General features: G+C 36.5%; 1 protein-coding gene across 11 annotated transcripts in view; it reads left to right on the top strand.

Annotated features, from left to right (window-relative positions):
* DLG2 (discs large MAGUK scaffold protein 2) overlaps window positions 1-21,590 on the top strand; it is a 2,173,778-nt gene that overhangs the window by 519,667 nt on the left and 1,632,521 nt on the right. For 10 of the 11 annotated variants that reach the window (XR_008511650.1, XM_054526103.2, XM_054526105.2 and 7 more), the window contains one exon: window positions 1,167-1,241. The exons of the other annotated variant lie outside the window; for it this stretch is intronic. Coding sequence is in view for 9 of the 10 variants with exons in the window: in XM_054526103.2 (XP_054382078.1) it covers window positions 1,167-1,241 (75 nt within the window). In the remaining variant the exon portion in view is untranslated. The remainder of the gene's footprint in view (window positions 1-1,166; window positions 1,242-21,590) is intronic. 11 annotated transcript variants of the gene reach the window in all.

The following is a 21,590-nucleotide window of genomic DNA, read 5'->3' as shown; positions in this document are numbered from 1 at the left end:
CATTAGATAAAATCAGATTGGATGATGACATGGCTTACCTCCTATTAAAGAGATAGTCTAAAATAACAGAGGCAACTTCTTATAAAAGAAAGAGCATACATGGGCACCAGAGTCAGCCAGAGTCTTGTTGCAATCTCAGAGATGCTGCTGTCTAGTAGATTGAGTTTTAGCCAAGTTGCTTAACCTCTCTAAGTCTCTGTTTTCTCCACTACAAAGTGAGCATAATACTCCGACTTATGTTTATTGTGGGGACTAATAATAATATAATGTGTCCAGAATAGTGCCTTGCATATTTAATTGTTAAATAAATCACAGCTGTGGTTTTTATGGTGATTATTAACATTATAAGTATGCCTATATTATCACTGAGAATACAATGAAATAAATAAAAGGTAAAGCATGGCTTATTAAAATCCTTCCCCCCCTTTTGGACTAATCAGTTTTCATTATCAGAGGGGTGTAGCAGTATTATTGGTGAAAGTAAAGCACTATATTATTTTTAAAAGCCAATTAGAAGTAAATTTACAGGAATTACAACAAAAGTATAGATTAACTAGAGATAAATTTCTTTTGCAGAAAGAAGTGCCTGGAAAATGGTTTAGAATGTCAAACTTCTGACTCCTTGAGAAAATTGTTTTATTTCTCTGAACTTCAGTTTTTGATGTGATAAGAAGGCCTCTAAGATCTATCCCTTTCAACCCAACATTCTGGAGTTCTATGAAACACTCTGGAGAGAATCACCATCACTAGCTTATAGTCTGGAAACAGAGACAAATAAACAGCCATTCTATACCTTGACTCATGTGATCTCACAGGAGTACAGCATGTATCAGGGTTGTTTAGGAGCCTGGAAGAGAACAGTCAGCCTGTAGGTTATAAGAGTTCTCAGGTGGTTGGTATTGAAGCCTGGAAGGCCAGATGCTGAGACAGCCTGGTGCCAAAAACCTAGTCCTTAGAGCAACAAAAAAGGAAAAGGATAATTTCTTATGCTTTGATAAGAGTAGAAATTATGTACCTAGTTTTCTGCAGCATTGCACCAACAAAGCATTCTCTCTCTATTATTATAAATAAGGTAATACACATTTTGACAATAAATGTGTCAGCTAGCATATATACATACTGGCCCATAATAAATAGAATATAATATCATTTTTACTTATTTGCAGCAAAACCAAGGCAGATGCCCAGCCCAGAATTGTTCAGTGGAAGCCCCTGCTTGGATGCCTGTCCACCACTGTACTGTAAGTTTGATTATTCCAAGATTAGCAGATTGAAGGATAAATGTTTTTATATTTTGGAATAATCTTAGTGGAATGAGCCAGAATGCTCTCTGAAATTCTGGAGTAAAGCAAATATTTTGCAAGGAGAAAGAATAACCTTTCAGAAAGCTTTGCATTATAAAAAATATCAGTGATTAGGGATTCCATGCATTATGTTGGAGTCAGGATAACTTGGAAAGGATTGCTTTAAATGGGTTATTGATGAGTTAGAATTGGAAGGTCATTAAAACGAATATATTTGCACACATATTTTTGAGGATAACTGCATATTCAGCAATACTTGATTTTAGATGCCTTGAAGAAAGATGCTTTTTCTTTTGTCACTGTGTCAACTGCTTAATAGTGATGAGCACACCAACTTGCAATTTTCAAGTCTTCCTGGTGTAATAATAGTCTCTGCATTTGCGTAGTATCTTCTACCAGAGAATTTTCCAGTGCCTTAGAAACAAACAGGTACTATGTCATTATCCTTGTGCTACAGATGGGAGATTTAAATGCAAAGGGAGTAAGAATAGTGCATCAATTGTAGTGCTGGGAACAGATCCCAGACATCCTACTTCTCCTTTCATGTACTCATGCTACTACTCTGTACTCTGAAGTGTGTGAAGAAGGTGGCTGAATGTATGATACTCTGTAATACATAGATTGCCTAATAGAAATGATAGTGGTGTCTCTTGGAATTATGTATACTGTAAGTGACAGTTTAGCTGTCATGAAATAATTTGTGTATGATGGAGATAAGAAATTAGAAAGTTACCTTTTGGACATTCTCCTCATTTGACTCCCCTTGTAGGCAATGGAAAAGTAATATGTGGAGCTTCCTAAATATCCTTATCTATTGTTGAGGTACCAGGTGCTGAAAGATACGACTGGACTGACATAACATGTCTTACAAGTATGTTAGCAGTAAGTCTGGGGGAGCCTGATTTTTACTCAGATTGTGTAAGAGATTAAGCTTTTTTCCTTAGTTTTTGTTTATCTGTGGCAGGAGAAGAAAGTGGGATCACCTTTAGTGAAGGAGAGATGATGATGCTAAATTTTGGAGGTATTCCTGCAGTGCAGAGGGAGCCCAGACATGCTGGAGACTCAGAGAATAAAAATGTTAACTTTTTGAGCAGATGATCAGAGGAGAGTGCATGCTTAGGGACTACTTATGATAGAGAAAGGATGTGGTTTTTCTGTTTTTGGTTTTGGTTTTTATTTTTGAGACAGAGTTTTACTCTGTTGCCCAGGCTGGAGTGTAGTGGCACGATCTTGGCTCACTGCAGCCTCCACCTTCTGGGTTCAAGTGATTCTTGTGCCTTGGCCTCCCCAAGTAGCTGGGATTACAGGTGCATGTCACTAAGCCCAGCTAATTTTTTTTTTGTATTTTTGGTAAATAACGAGGTTTTGCCCTGTTGAACAGGCTGATCTTGAACTGAGGAAGGATGTGTTTTAATAATTCTATTATTTGTTCATAAATAGAACACTTCTTTTATTGTATCCCTGATGGTATCATTTCATAATTACTGATTCCTACATCTGTTTCTCCATGGAGACAATGTGCTTCTTGAGGTCCTAGTATATCCACAACTAGTAAAATCCCTGTTACATGGCAGAAATTCTGGGAGTTAAGTTTCAATATGTGAATCTCCTATATGTTGATTTTTCTCTTTAGTAAGTTTTAATAAATTATTTCACAGCTCTCAGATTTCTTGGTAAAGAGGATTAATAATGGTATTTTACCCTCTTAGGCTGGTAGTTTCTATTTCTCCTCTTCATCATTCTTTAACACTTTTCTCCTAAGAGAATACCACAGAACATGTGTTTTCAGGAATTTTGTTTTCAAGCTACAAAATTTAGTAATTCCATTCAGTTGTGTCTAGTACTATGCCAATTGCTGGAAATGTAAACATGAATAAGGCAGTAATCCTATGTAAATCAAACACACTCACGTATAATACCAATAAGAATTTCTGATCCTCTAATACACTGGTAATTTCAGTCCAAAATATTAATATAAGAACTCACATTTTGTTACTTTGTGCAGTCTTGTTGCAAGGAAATTGCATAATTATTATAAATCGTTCATCTTTCATTATTCCCTTGGAGTTGAACCCCTTGGGACCTGGGAATCCCAGATTAGGTCCTAGTTCTATTGTAGAACCTTAGGAACAAATAAACAACTACATTTAAGACTCTTCCTGAAGATCACAAGTCAGAGCGCCAGCATTAAAGTCTTATTCTCAGTGCTGTGGTCAGGTGAGAGAATCAGAAAGTAGATGTTTGTTTTTCATTTCTGCCATTGAACTGGGGGCTACTGGTTTCATAAATTTCTTTTGCTATTTACATAAAAGTAATTGTATCTCCCAGTGAAACACACATTTTCTGAAGGAGTTGTGCAGCACATATCGATCTGCTTTCTCTGCAGAGAACCCCCAGTCCACAGAGGTGGGCTCCCGATGGTCATGTTTAGATTATGTGAGCCTGCCCCTGGCCAGGACTGACTGATCCAGAGGGGGAGACATTTGATTCCAGCAGGGCCAGTTGAATTTTTTTTCCTGGGAATTTGAAATTTGTACTGGAGATATACCAAACTGGTAGTCATCAATATTGAATCATATGAATGAGAACAGTTTGGAAAAAGTTATGTGAGGCTCAGTTGCTTAGACCTCTAAAGCTGCTTTGTATCTGCCCTTCTTAGGTATTATGTACTCAAAACTCTCTTGGATTCTGTGAAATGGCCTCAATAACTTATAATCAATGTTACTTCTTTCTCAATTATTTAGGTTTTGTTTTATTTATTTTTGATAGGGTTTTTTCTTTGATTTACTTGCAACTAAAAGGAAAAAGAAAATAGTTTAATACTACTAGTCAGCAATGTTTATTGAGTCTCCCCTAGAGCTAGTGTAATAAGTAGTAGTCTCAGAAAAAAGCACTAACACTGGGATTTTGATAATTTACAATCTATTTCAAATATCTGACTGTAGACAACACTTGGGTATATTTAAAAAATGATGAAATAATAATTTGATAATACCTTAATTCACCTTATAGAATAAAAAATATGGGCAGTTGACTCTACAATTAACATACACATATTTATATAACCAAAAACTATGATATGTATGAAATTCTGGTATTAATATTCATTTTATAATCTCTCAGGAAATAGTGAAAATCTTCACCTTGTGCTTAAGAGAATGTCTTGGCTGTCTTAAATTCTCCAAGGACTAAAGAATGTTATAAATAAATTAATATATACTTACATGCCTAATAAATTGATAGTCTCTATTATCCTTGTGCATTTTTCAAATTCAGTTTATTCTCTCCTACATTCCATTCTCCACTGTCCTATTCTTGCTTTTTGTTGTTGTACTCTGGAATGATTGTATCCTCATAATTAGGCTTTATTACATTTTGCAGAAAAGCCTTGGTTTTCATGTCTGCATTTGCCCCAAGTTCATTTTAAGTGCAGAGCTTTTATCATTGGATTTCTGGCTCCTCCAGATTGCTTTGCAAATGTCTGTCACCAGTTACATATTGCCTTGAAAATGGCTTCTATTAACTATTTGTTCTCTTTCTTCCTGGATATGTGTGTGTGTGTGTGTGTGTGTGTGTGTGTGTGTGTGTGTGTGTTTGTTTTTTGGCACTTGGCACCTATGTAGTAATGGGGCTGAGAGGCTTTTTTTTTTTTTTTTTTTTTTTTTTATAAGACTTGACTTGTCCTTTTAGTAGTAACTGTAATGTACAGATTGGGGTTTGAGCAGAAAAGAAATTTTACTCCCCGTTAATTATTTAGAAACATGGACATAATTAAACCTTCTGAATACATGAAATATCTTCCCTAGTGAAAAGTGTGGCAGTTTGTTTCTCTCCCATTGTGCGGCTGTATTAATCACCGCAATGATAGCCTTCCTTACCCTTACATTTTAAATTTAAATTGATTATATGCCTCATTGGTTTGTATGACCATGAATATGAACACAGTAGCTACCTGAGCTTCTGCCGTCTGCAAACAATTGAGAAAATGCCCACAGTTTCTAGGACTAAGCTGAAGAACGATAGCTCTCTGAATCTGGGTGAACTAGGCTAAGAATTAGCATTTGGCACTTGGAACTAAAGAACTTTGGATTTGACCAGCTGTAAGAAGCTTGACTGGCTGCTGCATTTTAGAGCATATTTGTGAATCACTCAGTATGGCTATGGCCCATGCATGGATTTAATCATTTTGAGGAATATCCCCAAACCCAATTCTGAATATCCTCAATTCTTAATTATTAGGTATACTCAGAAATGGCTATAATGTGTGATTTTATCAATTAGACATACAAAGTATAAATACACATGATTTGGCTACAAAAATTCTTTTGTTTCATTGCACATTTGCACACCCCTTAGTTACTGGAAATTAACGCTAGGAAAGGAGTTTCTAAAAGCTAAGTTGACTGCTATTATGGAACTTATCATAGATATTGCTATATCTATATGTTTCTATCACTATATAGTACTATAAGCAGATAAGTGAAATATTCTCAAATATCATAAACATTTATAAATTAGAACACTGAATTCTGAATATGTCAACTCTCATTTACTTATTCAAGAAGTAGTTACTGAACACGTATTTTAACTGACCCTTGGATTTCTCAATGTATAGCAGAAAACAATGTGTATAAGTAAATCATAATTATACTTGGCAACACATTATTTAATAATGGTCTATAAAAAGCACTATAAATTTTCCAAATGGGAAGTTGCCTTAAGATGGATTTTGGAAGACAAAAGATGCAATATTTGGTCATAGTTAAGGGTACACCCTTTAGAATTGAATGAAATTTGTGTTAAAGTATTAACTCTTCCACTAGTAAGTGGAAAGAGTAAAGTATTACTCTTCTACTAGTAAGCTGTATGACCTTGGACAGTTTACTTAATCTGAGTTTATGTACACAACAGGATATTTTGAGATTTACATGAAATAATGCATAATAAGTGTTAACATAGCACCTGGCACATAATTAAGTGCTTAGTAAGTGCTAGAAGGAAAGAAAGAAAAGGATAGGTCATTCCAGAAGGGAGTGCATGGGGCAGGATAAATTAGTGAGAGAAAGCGTAAAAAAACAGACAATAACCCAATAGTAAATCAGGGGTACTCATTTAGACCTATGTAGGAGAGCCTTTTCTGGAAAAAGGTTCTAGGAGTTAATATACAACTCTTTAAGACTTTGAAAGCAGAATCTTGCAGTTGTTGAAAAAGAAACTTTTTGTTCTCTGACAGGCAGGAACCGATGATATAGGAGTGTCATATTGATGAGAGCTATTTATATTCTCAGCCATTTTCATTTCTGTTTGTATACAGCCATTTTCAAGGAGTGGGGCCAGGTTTTCCTTTTCATTTAAAAACACTTTAACATCTTCCTACTATGTCTCTCTAGATTATGAAAGTAATTTCTCACTTTTATGGGAAATCAGTAAAAACAGACACTTCTCATAGAAACCAGAGGAGATGTTCTTTTAAAGTGTTAATTGTTCCAGCATGCTCTCCCAGACTGCCTCACATTACCCACAGTCAGGATCATTCTGTCTAATTGAAACTAGTTAATACAATGTGCATAAGCTATTCTGCAATAGTCCTAAAGGTTTTTTTCTTTTTTTGGTAGCTCCTCCCAACCCTTTTTTTCCCAGAAAGCATTGTGTGACCTAATTTGGTATACCCCCTACATAAATACCCAGACCATGGCACTCAGAAGCATCTAACCCAGTTATAAAATAGTGACGTGTCTGCTCTCTGGGTGTTTGCAGAGCTTCTATGAAGACAGCACCCTCTGGACTAATTCTGCTGCTGGGAAATTAGACCCAGAATGGCTTTGAAGAGTTGTCTTTCGACAGACTACATACAATTTTTATTTTTTAGGGCAAGGTTTTCATGCTATCAGCAGTCCTCTTATAAATTGAAGCCAGGATATTATCAGATGATCATAGCTTTAGGAAAATTGCAGAAAATTGCAGTGTACAGGACCTTAAATTGGTAGGCGGTGGGATTAGAGTACATTTGGCCATATGGGTGGTAGCCGTAGGATTGGAAAAGAATCCAGAGGGGAAATTATCTCAGAAAAGGCATGATGTACTTTAAGAAATATGAGTTCTGTAGAGTGCCTCTAATTTCATTTTTGCTGTAGTCATGGGCTCTTAATCAATGAAAGTATAAAGAAGATGAGATTGATAGAATGGATATGTTGCTCTTTTCCCTAAGCTCTGGCCCTTACAGTATTTTAGACTCACACCGGTTTCCTCTCTAGCTTTAAAGACTCTGCTGAGAATGGTAATACTCATATAAAATAATTTTGTTACACTGATCTTTGAAATATGCCCAGAAAGGGAAGAACCCACAGTATTTATGGAGGGGGGCACTGGTTCATGGGAAAGATGAAAGGGCACTCCCAGTGCGCACACATAAAACCTACACAGGAAATAAAACAGAAAACACATAGACATGTATTCAGCATGGCCTGAGCAAAGAAATGAAGGATGCAAGCCCTAAGGTTGCTGGCAAGATCTGAGAAACTAAATGGAGGAATAGTGGATAGGCACGCGGTAAAATTGACGTCATCAAAGTTTATGCTCAGTGTCCCCAGCTTCTTCTTTCTGTAATTTTTAATATTTTCCCTAGAATTTCTTCTTTATTCAACTTGACTGATTTGCGGACCTCAATATTCACCCCCTATTTCTACTTTCTCTTTCTTTTTTTTTGCCATTCAGCCAAATATCTAATAGAACACAGAATGAATATAAAACTTTATGACATTCTTCCTATGAGTGTTTGGGATTTTTTGTTTGTGTATCTCTTATTGTTGTTTTCCATCAGTTTTTTTTTTTCAATGCTTGAACAGGTTCTCTGGAATATAATTCACATACCATACAATTCACCCATTTAAAGTTTACAAATCAATGATTGTTAGTTCTTTCACAGAATTGTACAACTATCACTCCAATCAATTTTGGGACATTTCTGGGACATTTTTATGACTCTAAAAGAAACCCTACACCCATTAGCAGTCATTTCCCATTCTCCTCCCAGCTCTTACAAACCACTAATCTACTTTCTGTTTCTATGGATTTGCCCTTTCTAGATATTTCCTATAAGTGGAAGTATGTAATATGCAGCCTTTGTGACCGGCTTTTTTCACTTAGCCTAATGTTTCCAAGGTTCATCCATGTTGTACCATCCATTATTTCTTCATTATTTTGCTGAATAATATTTCATAGTATGGGTATACCATATTTTGTTTATCCATTCATCAGATGATAGACATTTGGATTGTTTCCACTTTTTGATGTTATGAATAATGCTACTATGAATATTTTTGTGCAAGTTTTTGTGTGGACATGTACTTTCAGTTCTCTTGGGTATATGCCTAGGAGTGAAATTTCTGGGTCATATGCTAACTGTATGTTTAACTTTTTGAGTCACTGTCAAACTGTTTCCCATAACATTTGCACCACTTTACATTCCTTCCAGCAATATATGAAAGTTTTAATTTTTCTACAGTTTCACAAACACTCGTTATTACCTATCTTTTGTATTATAACAATCCTAATAAGTGTGAGGTAGTATCTCATTTTGGTTTTGATTTGGAATTATCTATTGATCAGTGATGTGACCATGTTTTCTTGTACTTATTACCATTCATCTTCCTTGTTAAAATGTCTATTAAGATCCTTTACTGATTTTTAATGCTTTTGTCTTTTTATTATTGAGTTGTAAGAGTTCTTTATATGTTCTGGATATTAGTCCCTTATCAGATATGTGATCTGCAGATATTTTCTCCTGTTCTGTGGGTTATCTTTTTACTTTTTGGTAATGGCATTTGAAGCATAAAATTTTTACATTTTGATAAAGTCTAATTTATCTTTTTTTGGTCACCTGTATTTTTGACGTTATATCTAAAAAGGCTTGGCATAACCCAAGATCACAAAGATTTCCTTCTACATTTTCTTTTAAAAGTTTTATAGTTTTAGCTCTTGCATTTAGGTCTATCATCAGTTTTGAGTTAGTCTTTATATATAGTATATATGGATATCCAAGTGTCCCAACATCATTTGTTGAAAATCTATTCTTTCCTCCATCGAGTTGTCTCTTCCCTTCTGTTGAAAATCAACTGACTGTAAATATAAGTTTCCATTTCTGGACTTTCAACTCTGTTTCAGTAATCTTTATGTGTATCCTTTTGCCAGTGCCACACTGTCTTGATTATGGTAGCTTTGTAGTAAGTTTGAAATTTGGTAGTGTGAGACGCCAACTTTGTTCTTTTCCAAGATTGTTTTGGCTATTCTGGGTCCACTGCATTTTTGCATGCATTTTAGGATTAGCTTATGAATTTCTGCAAAAAGCCTGCTGGGATTTTCATAGAGATTTCATTGACTCTGTACATCAATTTGAGTAATATTGCTGTTTATCAATATTAAATCTTCTGATCCATGAATGTCCTTCTATTTATTAGAGTCTTCTTTAAATTTTTCTACAATGTTTTATAGTTTTTGGAATACAAGTTTTTCCCTTCTTTTGCTAAATTTATTCCAAAATATTTTATTCTTTTCAATGCTATTGTAAACAAAGTTGTTTTCTTAATTCCACTTTTACATTGGTCATTCTAGTGTATAGAAATAAAATCAGCATTTGTTAATCTTGTATCAGAAGCCTTACCAAACTTACTAGTTCTAATAGCTTTTTAGAGAATTTCATAGGATTTTCTAGATACTGTATGAGACTATGTCATGTGCAAATAGAGAAAGTTTTACTTCTTTCTTTTTAATCTGGATGCCTTCTATTTAATTTTCTTGCCCAATTGATGTGGCTAGAATCTTCAGTACAATGTTAAATAGAATTAGTACAAGCAGACCTCCTTGACTTTAGATGGAAAGTATTGAGTCTTTCATCACTGAACATGATGTTAACTGTGCAATTTTTGTAGATGTCCTTTATCAAGCTGAGGAAGTTCCCTTAATTACTAATGTTGGTTGTTTTTATTATGAAAGGGGAATTTTTGTTTGTTTCTTTTGATGTTTGTTTTTAATACTTATAACTTTCATTTGCTAAAATAATGTATTGGCTTTCTATTGAGAATATTAAGAAGCCCTTTTCTAGGATTCCTGAGAGCATAATCTACCTACTCATAATCCATGCCTGACTTTCTCTGGGCTATTTTTCTATGACATAGCACCATTAAAGATTCTGAGTTGCTTATTTCTTGCAAGTGTTTAAAATACTTTCACAGACTTTATATTTAGTCTGGGTTGAATAGGGAACATATTCTTACCTTGTTTGACAGATAAGGAAACTGAAACTCAGAGAAGTAAAATAACTTATTTTGGCAACGTATCATCAGCACGTAGGGGAGCCAGAATGACTCCTTTGGATTCCCAATTTGGCTCTGTTTCTGATATTGTTTACATTCTCTATAGGCACATTGATGCTCCTGAGTTTGCTGTAAAAATGAAGAATTTAGAAGAGGCTTTTTTTTTATTAGCTATGCTTTGTATCATGGAAGATGCCACATGGATTCTACGCATTGCAGTTTGACAGTATTGGAGTGTTGAACAACCATCTTGGCAGCCACAAAAGCACATTTGAAGGTCTTTCTTCACAGTACTGTTGGAACTGCTAATCTCATCTTATTTATTTGGAGAAGACCATGTATATAGCCACAGTATAAAGAGGGTTACAAGACTGACTATTTAGAAATTCAGCATGACCTACCATTCAAAACTGAAGGAATTTTAATAATGGGCTTTCTTTAAGGGGTTGCTAAGCTCTATCTTTCTGCTTCTTGGTTTCATCCTTTGTTGCAGTAATTGAATATGAAATGTTCTCCCAGAGATGGTTTCACGACAGAGCTGTATGCTACAGCATTATTTTTTCACAGGTTTGTACAAAGCTACTAACAGAATATGGTGATTCAATAATTTGTGAGCTATTAGGAGTACAAAATGCCATAATGGGATGGAATCATAGTTTTTCCAGTTCACAACTTCTGTTTCTGTGTCAAAAAAAGTCCCTGGAAGAATAGAGTGTTTATTCTCTCTAACATAAACTTACAGGAGTTTGGGCTGTACTCAATATTTTACTTATTTAATACCCACAAACCTCAATTATGTAGCATAAACTGAGAAATACTAAAAATGGCATTTGAGTGTACTAAATCAGTATTTCAGTGCTCACAACTAATTTATTGATAACTTCTATGATTTTACTGTATTGTCTTCTTAATATTTCTTAGGCATACGTGTTTGAACATGAGAGAACCATAATGCCTTATAGAGACTTTTCAGATATGTCTCATATAATCATGGCATTTTATTACCTAACCCATTAGAAAATCCAGGTAATGAGAGCAGGTGTATGGAAATTCAAGAGAGGACATTGCTGAAGCCTGCTATATTAGCAGTCAAGAGAAATGGCATCTGACAGTGAGGAAAGAAAGAAGTGTTAAAAGCAATAACAAGCTCTTACACTCTATGATACAATTTGGTTTTGGGGCACTGGAATATTACAACCTTATATCTTGACTGACATTCATAAATGTTGGTCATGAGTCAACACATAAAAAACTAAAATTATTTCTAAAGCTGTTTTGGAGAAGACATCAGAATTACCTTTGTGTCTTCTAACTGTAGCTACCAAAAACATTTGCAAATTTAAAAACCATTCAAAATACAAAACTATATAATGCTCCAATAACCTTAGTTCTCAGGAAGAGTCACATTTATGAGCCTCTCTTTCTTTGACAGTTCTTAGATTACCAGGTAGCTGGCATGTTTCAGTTTATATAAACTCTCAGAGTAGCAGATTTTTCTCTTCTCTAACCTAAGTAATTGAGGCATTGGCTTGAGTTTGTGGTGGAGATGGTGGTGGTGTTGAAGGAAGGAGAGACTGATGGCAAAGCAGAGAGCCGTGGTAATATGTGCAAGGAGATTTGCCTTGGGTGGTGTACTGTTACTGGTTATTAACAGTGTATTGGCATGTACTAGCATTACTTGGGCTTTTCAGTGTAGATAAATCTTTGTTCTTTTGATCTTTTTGGCCATCACTTAAGGGCATATTGCATTGAAGTAAGGACATGAGGTTTGGAGTCAAGCAGACCTTGTTAAAATCGTCTTTTTATCACCAGCCATATGACCTTTCAATATCTCTTTGCCTTACTTTCCTCATTTATGAAATAAAAATAATAATAATTACCTACATTGAAAGATTATTTTCAGAATTAGAGACAACATATGTATATGCCTAAATCAGTTCCTGTTGCATAGTAGGTGCTCATGTTAATTTTATTGTTATTATTATATTATTATTATCAGCACTAGAGAACTCTGAAGGTGGTTGCATTTAAAATCTATGTTGCCTCTCAAAGGCACCTGAGCAATGAACTCTCTCACAGCTTGACTTACTTCCACTTACCTCAGATAGTGTAAGATATAACTGAAATGTATGGAGTTTAGATGTTTATATGAGTTAATTTACTTAATAAGAGCATAGAATTTAATTTTTTTCTGATGGTGATTTCTTTTACAATTTCTATATCTTTGAAAGGTATTTCCTAACTCAGAACCATTGGTACATTTCGTTTTGACTACTTGAGTTCCTGAAAAGTATTTTTGGAAAATATGTTCTAGCCTTTGGTGATGAAGGAGGCTTTAGAAGCGCAAGTGATTGGTTTGGTTATGGAGTGCCAGGTCCAGTGCAATTATAATGATTTTTTTCTAGATACAAAGTAGATGAATGATGAATGTCTTATGAACTCTCCTGGGCATCTCTCCCTAACTATCATGTTCTTTTATCTGGTATTGTTAGATCACTGCGGAACAAACACAGACACCATCAAGTGCTCTTAATTTGGGTATTGGTGGCTATTTATAGACCAGCTACAGATATGGGGACATTAATGACAGCTCTTCCAAGTGAATAATCCCACTTGAAAACTTCATACTGCTTATGTCTCTTTAAGAAAGCTTTTCCTGCAACATTCAGGAGATGGGTACTTCACACAATTTTATGTTAAAATAGAAGGCCATACAACATATGAACAGGAGTATACTCTTAGTAATAATTATTACAGACTTTTAAAAATATTTATTCTTTATGTCTTTTGTACTTTTAAATTATCTATATCAAAGCTAGAAATTCAAGGAAATAACAAAGAAATGTTATTAATGTGCCTGAATTATATAAAAGAGATATGGAGGCTTTCTTGTCAATGACTTGCTTGCATCTGCATACTGTTCTGACTTTTTGTGCTGCTTTTCTGATTGTGTTCATACTATGCTCAGACTCACCTCATTAGATTTAGCCTCAGGTAGTCCAGGCAGGGAAAACTGTTCCACAAGGCCATGTCTGTAGCTACAGCCAGCTTCCTACTACCAGTACAAAGCAGGACTCAGTGCCAAACTTCAGGAAGCAGCCTCCAGCTACGCAAGAGCTCTGCAGATTTGTACAAAATGTTTGGACAAACTTTGGCCCGAAGAAAACTTTTAACAGCACTTGACACAAGAATGGAACATTAATTGCTGTAGCTCCTCAAGGAGGTCCTGTTTGGCAGCAGGCAGCATAGTCCTTTGCCTGCCTTATAAAATTATAAGCCTAGATTAATGTACTGACTCCCTTGCTTCAGCAACAAGAAGCATCTAATCAAAACCCCAAACCTGAGCATGACTGGAGCAGGTGGAGAAGGGATAGCAGTGAGGGAAAATATGTACAAACATTTGAATATTTCATTTGCTGATCCGTATATTTTCAACCAACTCAGAACAAACACCTAATTAAAATAATTAATGGCATTCACGTCTGTATTGGCTAAACCTATCAACCAGTGGTAAAAAAAAAAAAAACATGATAATTGATCTTGAAGGCTATTTCAATTTACATTTTGTAGAAGCAAAAATTTTGCATAATGTAATCACATTTAAATATATCCTCTCTCTAAAGATGCTAATACTCTGTTGAAAGAGTCAGTTTGTTTCTGCAATGGATTTGGTCATACACCATTGTTCTTTAAGTTGTATCAGCATTTACATTAAAAAGTTGTACTCTGTTTATAACTTTGATGCAAAAATGCATTCTAGGCTAAAACTTAGTGTCTACAATCTTTGTCCAAAAGCAGTTTTCTAAAGTACACATGGAATGGCAGTTTTATGACTCTCTGAAAGCTTGAGGTCTATAGGAAGATCTATACAAAACCAAAACCAAAAAAAGAATCTCATCTAATCCGGTCCCTGTGCATTTGGACAGTGCACAGAATCTGGAAAGAAACTGGGCTGTGGAAGGGAATACGATCCTCTCTGTCACCAAACTGGAGAATCAAGGTACTTAGGTTTTATTCTTGGTTGCACTATATGAAGTACACTGGAAAGAGCATGGACTTTGAAGTCACTCATTACTGGGTTAAAATCCTATCTCCACTGCTTACTTAATTTAGGAAATGTCTTAGCCTCTTTGAGTCATCTCTGTGATTGAATGAGATGATGAAAGTAAAACTCCAGCACATACTCTCTTCAGTCCTTTTCTTATGATTTATAGTGTTGTTTGAAGCTATTCATTGATTTCCTATCCATTGATTACTTATTCTGAGAGCTTATTTTTAAAGAATGGCTTTCTTTTCATGTATGTTGCCCAAACATAATATATTAAGTCAAACAAATGATACAACTAATTCTACTCTACCCCTAAAGAGGGCAAAATATTGCATGCAGAGTAAGGACAACTCACATAATTTTAGAGCAAAGAGAAAATCACCACTTTCCTCCTCCAAAATCCCCAGTCTAAGGACTTTCTTGGCCTTCTGGAGCCTTATACTATGTATACAGAATAAACTAAAACTGTCTTCAGTCATCATGACCAGACATCTGGTAAGCCTGTGGCTGAGGAGAGCCCTTGGCAATAGAAATACAGCTTTTTGTAGGATACAGGAAAATCTTCTCTTTACAATTGTCTGAAGAAAAAACAATGGAAAAGATGAAAATCTTAAATTTCTTGTTCTCAGAACTGTTCTCTAGCTAGTTTTTCTTTGCAACCTTTGTTAAACAGCCTGAGTCTTCTATAGCTCATCACCATTATTCATTTTGCTCATTCAAATCTGTGTATACATCTATCTTCCCTCCTTCATTAATTCAATATATATTTACAGGGTGCCTGCTATGTCCCAGGCATGGTACTGAGAGGTGAAGCCAGCTGAGCTTCTGAGTCAGGTGGGGACTTGGAGAACTTTTGTTAGGGCTGCTAGTCTGAGGAGAGATCCTAAAATTCCAGATTGTCCCCCGCCTGACGGGGCTTTGGGCAAAAATTATGTCCTTCTGATTGGTGAGCCCAGGTGCCTAAAGAAGGGAACAGAGTCCTGAGGTTTATACTAGAAATCATTCTTATAGGAGAAGCTAGGAAAGCACCAGAGACAGGAAGTGGTTTTTAGAAGCGGAACTACCCTGGGAGATGAGAGAAGAGAGGCAAGAGGAAGTTTGTCTGACAGGCGTTAGGACCCAGGAGGCAAGGGTCAGGATAGATGGGATAGATGGGTGAGTCTTGTTTGGGCGACATGACTTTTAGAGTTCTGCTCATGGCCGCAGGGTCAATCAACTTGTTGTCGGGACCCCGGAGTTGAATGGCTTTCTTCTTTGTCGACCCTCAGCTCAGCCCAGAAGTACAGGAAAAGTGGAAGATGGTTCTAGGCAAACCAAATCAGGGGTTGTTAGAGAGCCCTTTCACAGAAAGCCTGACACCCGTGTCTTTAGTCCAGCGGCCGTGCTAATCTCTTTTAACTGGTCGACAGGTGTCTGGTATTTAACCCCCAAATTCTAAGGAAAAATAGGACAGAATGGCAAGCGAAAAGGGTCTGATGGTACTCCATCAGACCCTTAGCGATAGAGGATAGTCCCTTCATGGTCACCAAAATATGTCACTTCATGGTCGCCAAAATGTGTCCCATCTAGGTTGCCAAAATGCGACTAGAGTTTATTCCTTCTGGTGGGTTCTTGGTCTTGCTGACTTCAAGAATGAAGCCACAGACCTTTGCAGTGAGTGTTACAGCTCTTAAAGATGGTGTGTCTGGAGTTTGTTCCTTCAGAGGTGCCTGGAGTTTCTTCCTTCTGGTGGGTTTGTGGTCTCGATGACTTCAGGAATGAAGCCGTGGCCCTTCGCAGTGAGTGTTACGGCTCTTAAAAGTGGCATGTCTGGAGTGGTTTGTTCCTCCCAGTGGGTTCATGGTCTTGCTGACTTCAGGAATGAAGCCACAGACCCTTGCAGTGAGCATTACAGCTCATAAAGGTAGTGTGGACCCAAAGAGTGAGCAGCAGCAAGATTTATTTTGAAGAGCGAAAGAACAAAGCTTCCACGGTGTGGAAGGGGACCTGAGAAGGTTGCTGCTGCTGGCTTGGGTGGCCAGCTTTTATTCTCTTTTTTGGCCCTGCCCACATCCTGCTGATTGGTCCACTTTACAGAGCACTGATTAGTCCATTTTACAGAGTGCTGATTGGCCCATTTTACAGAGTGCTGACTTGGTCCATTTTCCAGAGTGCTGATTGGTACGTTTACAATCATTTAGCTAGACACAGAGTGCTGATTGGTGCTATTTTACAGAGTGCTGATTGGTGCATTTACAATCCTTTAGCTAGACACAGAGCACTGATTGGAGCATTTACAATCCTTTAGCTAGACACAAAGGTTCTCCAAGTCCCCACCTGACCCAGAAGCTCAGCTGGCTTCACCTCTCAGCATGAATGAGGGTGTTGGTGAAGATGAAGAGAAATGAATTAATTTGATATATTTGGGAGTAAACATGCCAAGGCATGGAGATGAATTTTATATGAGTGTTGTAAGAGGAAGGGCAGTATTAGAGATTACTCCCAGCTCCCTGGTTTGCATGAAACTGTGTGCAGAAGTGTCATTTACTGAATTTGGGAACTCTGGAAAAGGTTCATTTTACGTATGGTAGTGGGAGGATAATGAAATCTGTTTTGAAAAAGTTAAGTTTGAAGAGTTTTTAAGATGAAAGTAGAGATGTCAATTGGCCTGTGAAGAGGGATAGGAGCTGGTACCAGATAATAAATGCTAGGTCAAGGAAAGTATATATATTTTTGCAGAGTGAAAAATGAGCATATTTAAGAGCCCATGGGACTGAAAAAACAACTGAATTAAGGACTGAGAAGTGTTCAGTAGATTATTTAACAAGAAAGTCATTGTTACAGTAGTTTCAATAAAGTGATAAGGATTGAAGAGCAAATAAGAGAATGTTTACAATACAAAAATGACTCATTTTATTGCACTTTCACTTTATTGAATTTCACAGATACTGTGTTTTCTACAAATCAAATATTTGTGACAATCTTGTGTTTAGCAAGTCTACTGGCAACATTTTTCCAACAGCATATGCTCACTTCATGTCTCTCTGTCACATATTGGTAGTTCTTGCAATATTTCACACTTTATTATTATTATTATACCTGTTACGGTAATACGTGATCGGTATCTTCAATGTTACTATTATGGTTGGTTTGGGGTGTCATAAAATGTGCCCATATAGGATCAAGAACTTCACTGATAAAAGTGTGTGTTCTGTCTCCTCCACCAACTGGCCATTCCCTTGTCTCTGTATCTCCCCTTGAGCTTCTCTATTTTTTGAGACACAACAATATTGAAATTAGGTCAGGTAATAACCTTACAATGGTCTCTAAGTGTTCAAGTGGAAAGAAGAATCACACTTCTCTCACTTTAAATCAAAAGCTAGAAATGATTAAACTTAGTGAGGAAGGTATGTCGAAAGGCAAGACAGGCTGAAAACTAGGCCTCTTGCACCAAACAGCCAAGTTGTGAATGCAAAGGAAAAGTTCTTGAAGGAAATTAATAGTGCTACTCCAGTAAACACATGAATGATAAGAAAGTGGAACAACCTTATTGCTGATATGGAGAAAGTTTTAATGGTCTACATAGATCAAAACAGCCACTACATTCCCTTAAACCAAAGCCTAATCCAGAGCAAGGCCCTAAGTTTCTTTAATTCTCTGAAGACCAAGAGAAGTAAGGAAGCTACAGAGGAAAAGTTGCAAGCTAGCAGATGTTGCTTCATGAAGTTTAAGGAAAGAAGCCATCCATATTATATAAAACTGCAAGGTGAAGAAGCAAGAGTGGATATAGAACCTATAGCAAGTTATCCAGAAGATCTAGCTAAGATCATTGATGAAGGTGGCTACACTAAACAACAGACTTTCAATGTAGGAAAAAAAGTCTTCTAATGAAAGAAGGTGCTACCTAGAACTTTCATAGGTAAACAGGAAAAGTCAGTTCCTGCCTTCAAAACTTCAAAGACAGGCTGACTCTCGTTAGGAACTTATGGACCCGGTCACTTTAAGTGGAAGCCACTGCTTAATTACCATTCTGAAAATTGTGGGCCCTTAAGAATTATGCTAAATCTACTCTGCCTATTTTCTAGAATTGGAAGAACAAAGCCTGGATGACAGTATGGTTTACTGTAGTGCCAATCATAATCCTGAAAGTCCCAGTTCTGAAAGCCATAATTCCAATGTTGAAATCTCAAAAGATCCAAATCCAAAAAGATTAAAATCCTAAAGTTGAAATCTTGAAAGCTTAATTCTGGGAAAGGGATTAATGAATTTTCAGTTGTATGCAGGATAGCTGCATCATATTAGTTGCATCATGGTGGGCAGAACTATTATTATACCTTGTTATTGTCTTTATTTGGAAATTAAGTATGGTTTGAGATGCAATGGATCCCAAGGTGATAAGAGGTAGAGTTAATATTAGGCTTCAATAGGCTGGATGAATGGACACTTCAAAACCTGGGTGATAATGGTTTGGCTGTGTCCCCACCCAAATCTCATCTTGAATTGTAGCTACCATAATTCCCACATGTCATGTGAGGGACCCAGTGGGGGGTAACTGAACATGGGGGCAGGTTTTTCTTGTGCTGTTCTTGTGATAGTGAATAAACCTCTTGACATCTGATGGTTTTATAATCGAGAGTTCCCCCGCACACATTCTTTTGCCTGTCACCAGGTAAGACAAGCCTTTGCTCCTCCTCACCTTCCACCATGATTGTGCGGCCTCCCCAGCCATGTGGAACTATGAGTACATTAAACTTCTTTGCTTTATAAATTACTCAGTCTCATGTATGTCTTTATTAGAAGTGTGAAAACAGACTAATACACTGGTAAAGCACTATTTGGGCTGTGTCTGTGAGGATATTTCCAGAGGAGATTAGTATGTGTGTCTGAGTGGACTGGATGGGGAATATCTGCTCTTGATGTTTCAAGTGTTTTTGAAGATTATAGAAGTGAAAACGCACACAAAAAACACCAAAAAAAAAAAAAAAACTCCCTTGCCAAATGATTGAATTGTTTATGACTTCTGCCCCTTGACACATAATGCCAGTGCTTGCCTTCAAAATTGTTTTTTGTCAGAGAATAAATATATTTCAACAAACCCAGCAACCTTCTGAATCAATAACACTTGCTGATATAGAATTACTTCCAGTGTAACAAAACACATTGAAGTTGACCCTTGAACAATGAGGGGGCAAGGGGTGACAACTCACCCCACAGTTGAAAATCAGTGTCTAAAAGGAGTGTAATTGGATTGTTTGTTACAGAAAGGATAAATGCTTGAGGTGATGGATATTCCTATTTTCCATGATGTGATTATTTCACATTGCATGCCTATATCAAAACATCACATGTAGCTGGGCGTGGTGGCACACGTCTGTAATCCCAGCACTTTGGGAGGCCAAGACAGGTGGATCACGAGGTCAGGAGATCAAGACCATCCTGCCCAACATGGTAAAACCTCATCTCTACTAAAAATACAAAAATTAGCCAGTCGTGGCAGCACATGCCTGTAGTCCCAGCTACTTGGGAGGCTGAGGCAGCAGAATTGCTTGAACCCAGGAGGCAAAGGCTGCAGTGAGCCGAGATCGTGTCACTGCACTCCAGCCTGGGCAACAGAGCGAAACTCTGTCTCAAAAAAAAAAAAAAAAAAAAAATCACGTGTACTCAATAAATATATACGCTTGCTATGTACTCGCAAAAATTACCTAGGCAACTGTCTTTAGTATCCCTAAGTGTTCATGTTTGCCAAAATATATATGTTATTATTGCCTATTTCATTGTGTAATGTTTCCTATGAAGTGTTCTCTCATGTTTTTATATGTTTCTCAAATCCACTTTTAAAAATGTAAATAAATGTCTTTTAAATTTTAAAATTATTTTTTCAGAATTATATTTTTGAGATGCTAATTTGTTAGGATTGTGGTTATCAGGATATTAAACTTTCAGGATGTTTATCTTTTGGGATTTTAACATTCAGGACTAAGGCATCTGAGATTTTGTCTTTTGGGATTATGGCCAAAACCTGGTTTTCTGAATATTTTAAGCCCACTTTTGTAATCTGCTCAGAAAAAAAGATCTCTTCCAAGTATTACTGCTTATTGATAAAGCACCTAATCACTCAAAAGTTCTGATGGAAGAATACAAGGAGATTAATGTGTTTTCATGCCTACTAACACAATATCTGTTCTGCATCCCATGGATCAAGGAGTAATTTTAATTTTCAAGTCTTATTATTTGAGAAATGCATTCCATATGCCTATTGCTGCCATAGATTGTAATTCCTTTGAGGGATCTGTGCAAAGTAAATTGAAAACCTTCTAGTAAAGATTCACCATTCTAGATGCCATTAAGAACATTCATGATTCACTGGAGGAGGTCAAAATATCAACATTAACAGAAGTTTGGAAGAAATTGATTCCAACCTTCATGAATGACTTTGAGAGGATCAATATTTTAGTGGAGGAAGTAACTGCAGACATGGAAATAGCAAGAGAACTAGACTAAGAAGTGGTGCCTGAAGATGTGATTGAATTGCTGCAATCTCATGATAAAACCTGAGTAGATGAAGAGTTGCTTGTTATGGATGAGCAAAGAGAGTGTTTTTTTGAGACAAAATTTATTTCTAAAGAAGATGATGTGAACATTGTTGACACGACAACAAAGTCTTTAGAATATTCCATAAACTTAGTTGATAGAGTAATGGCAGAATTCAAGAGGATTGACTCCAATTCCCAAAGAAGTTTTACTATGGGTAGAATGCTATCAAACAGCACCATGTGCTACAAAGACATTTTTCATGAAAGGAAATTCCAATAAATGTGGCAAACATCATTGTTGTCCTATTTTTAAAAATTGCCACAGCCACCCCAATCTTCATCATTTACCATCCTGATCAGTCAGCAGCCATCAACATTGAAGTGAGACCTTCTACTAGCAAAAAGATTATGACTC

This window comes from Pongo abelii, chromosome 9 (assembly GCF_028885655.2).
Source record: "Pongo abelii isolate AG06213 chromosome 9, NHGRI_mPonAbe1-v2.0_pri, whole genome shotgun sequence".
Lineage (NCBI taxonomy): Eukaryota > Metazoa > Chordata > Mammalia > Primates > Hominidae > Pongo > Pongo abelii.
This window is presented reverse-complemented; position numbering and strand designations above follow the sequence as displayed.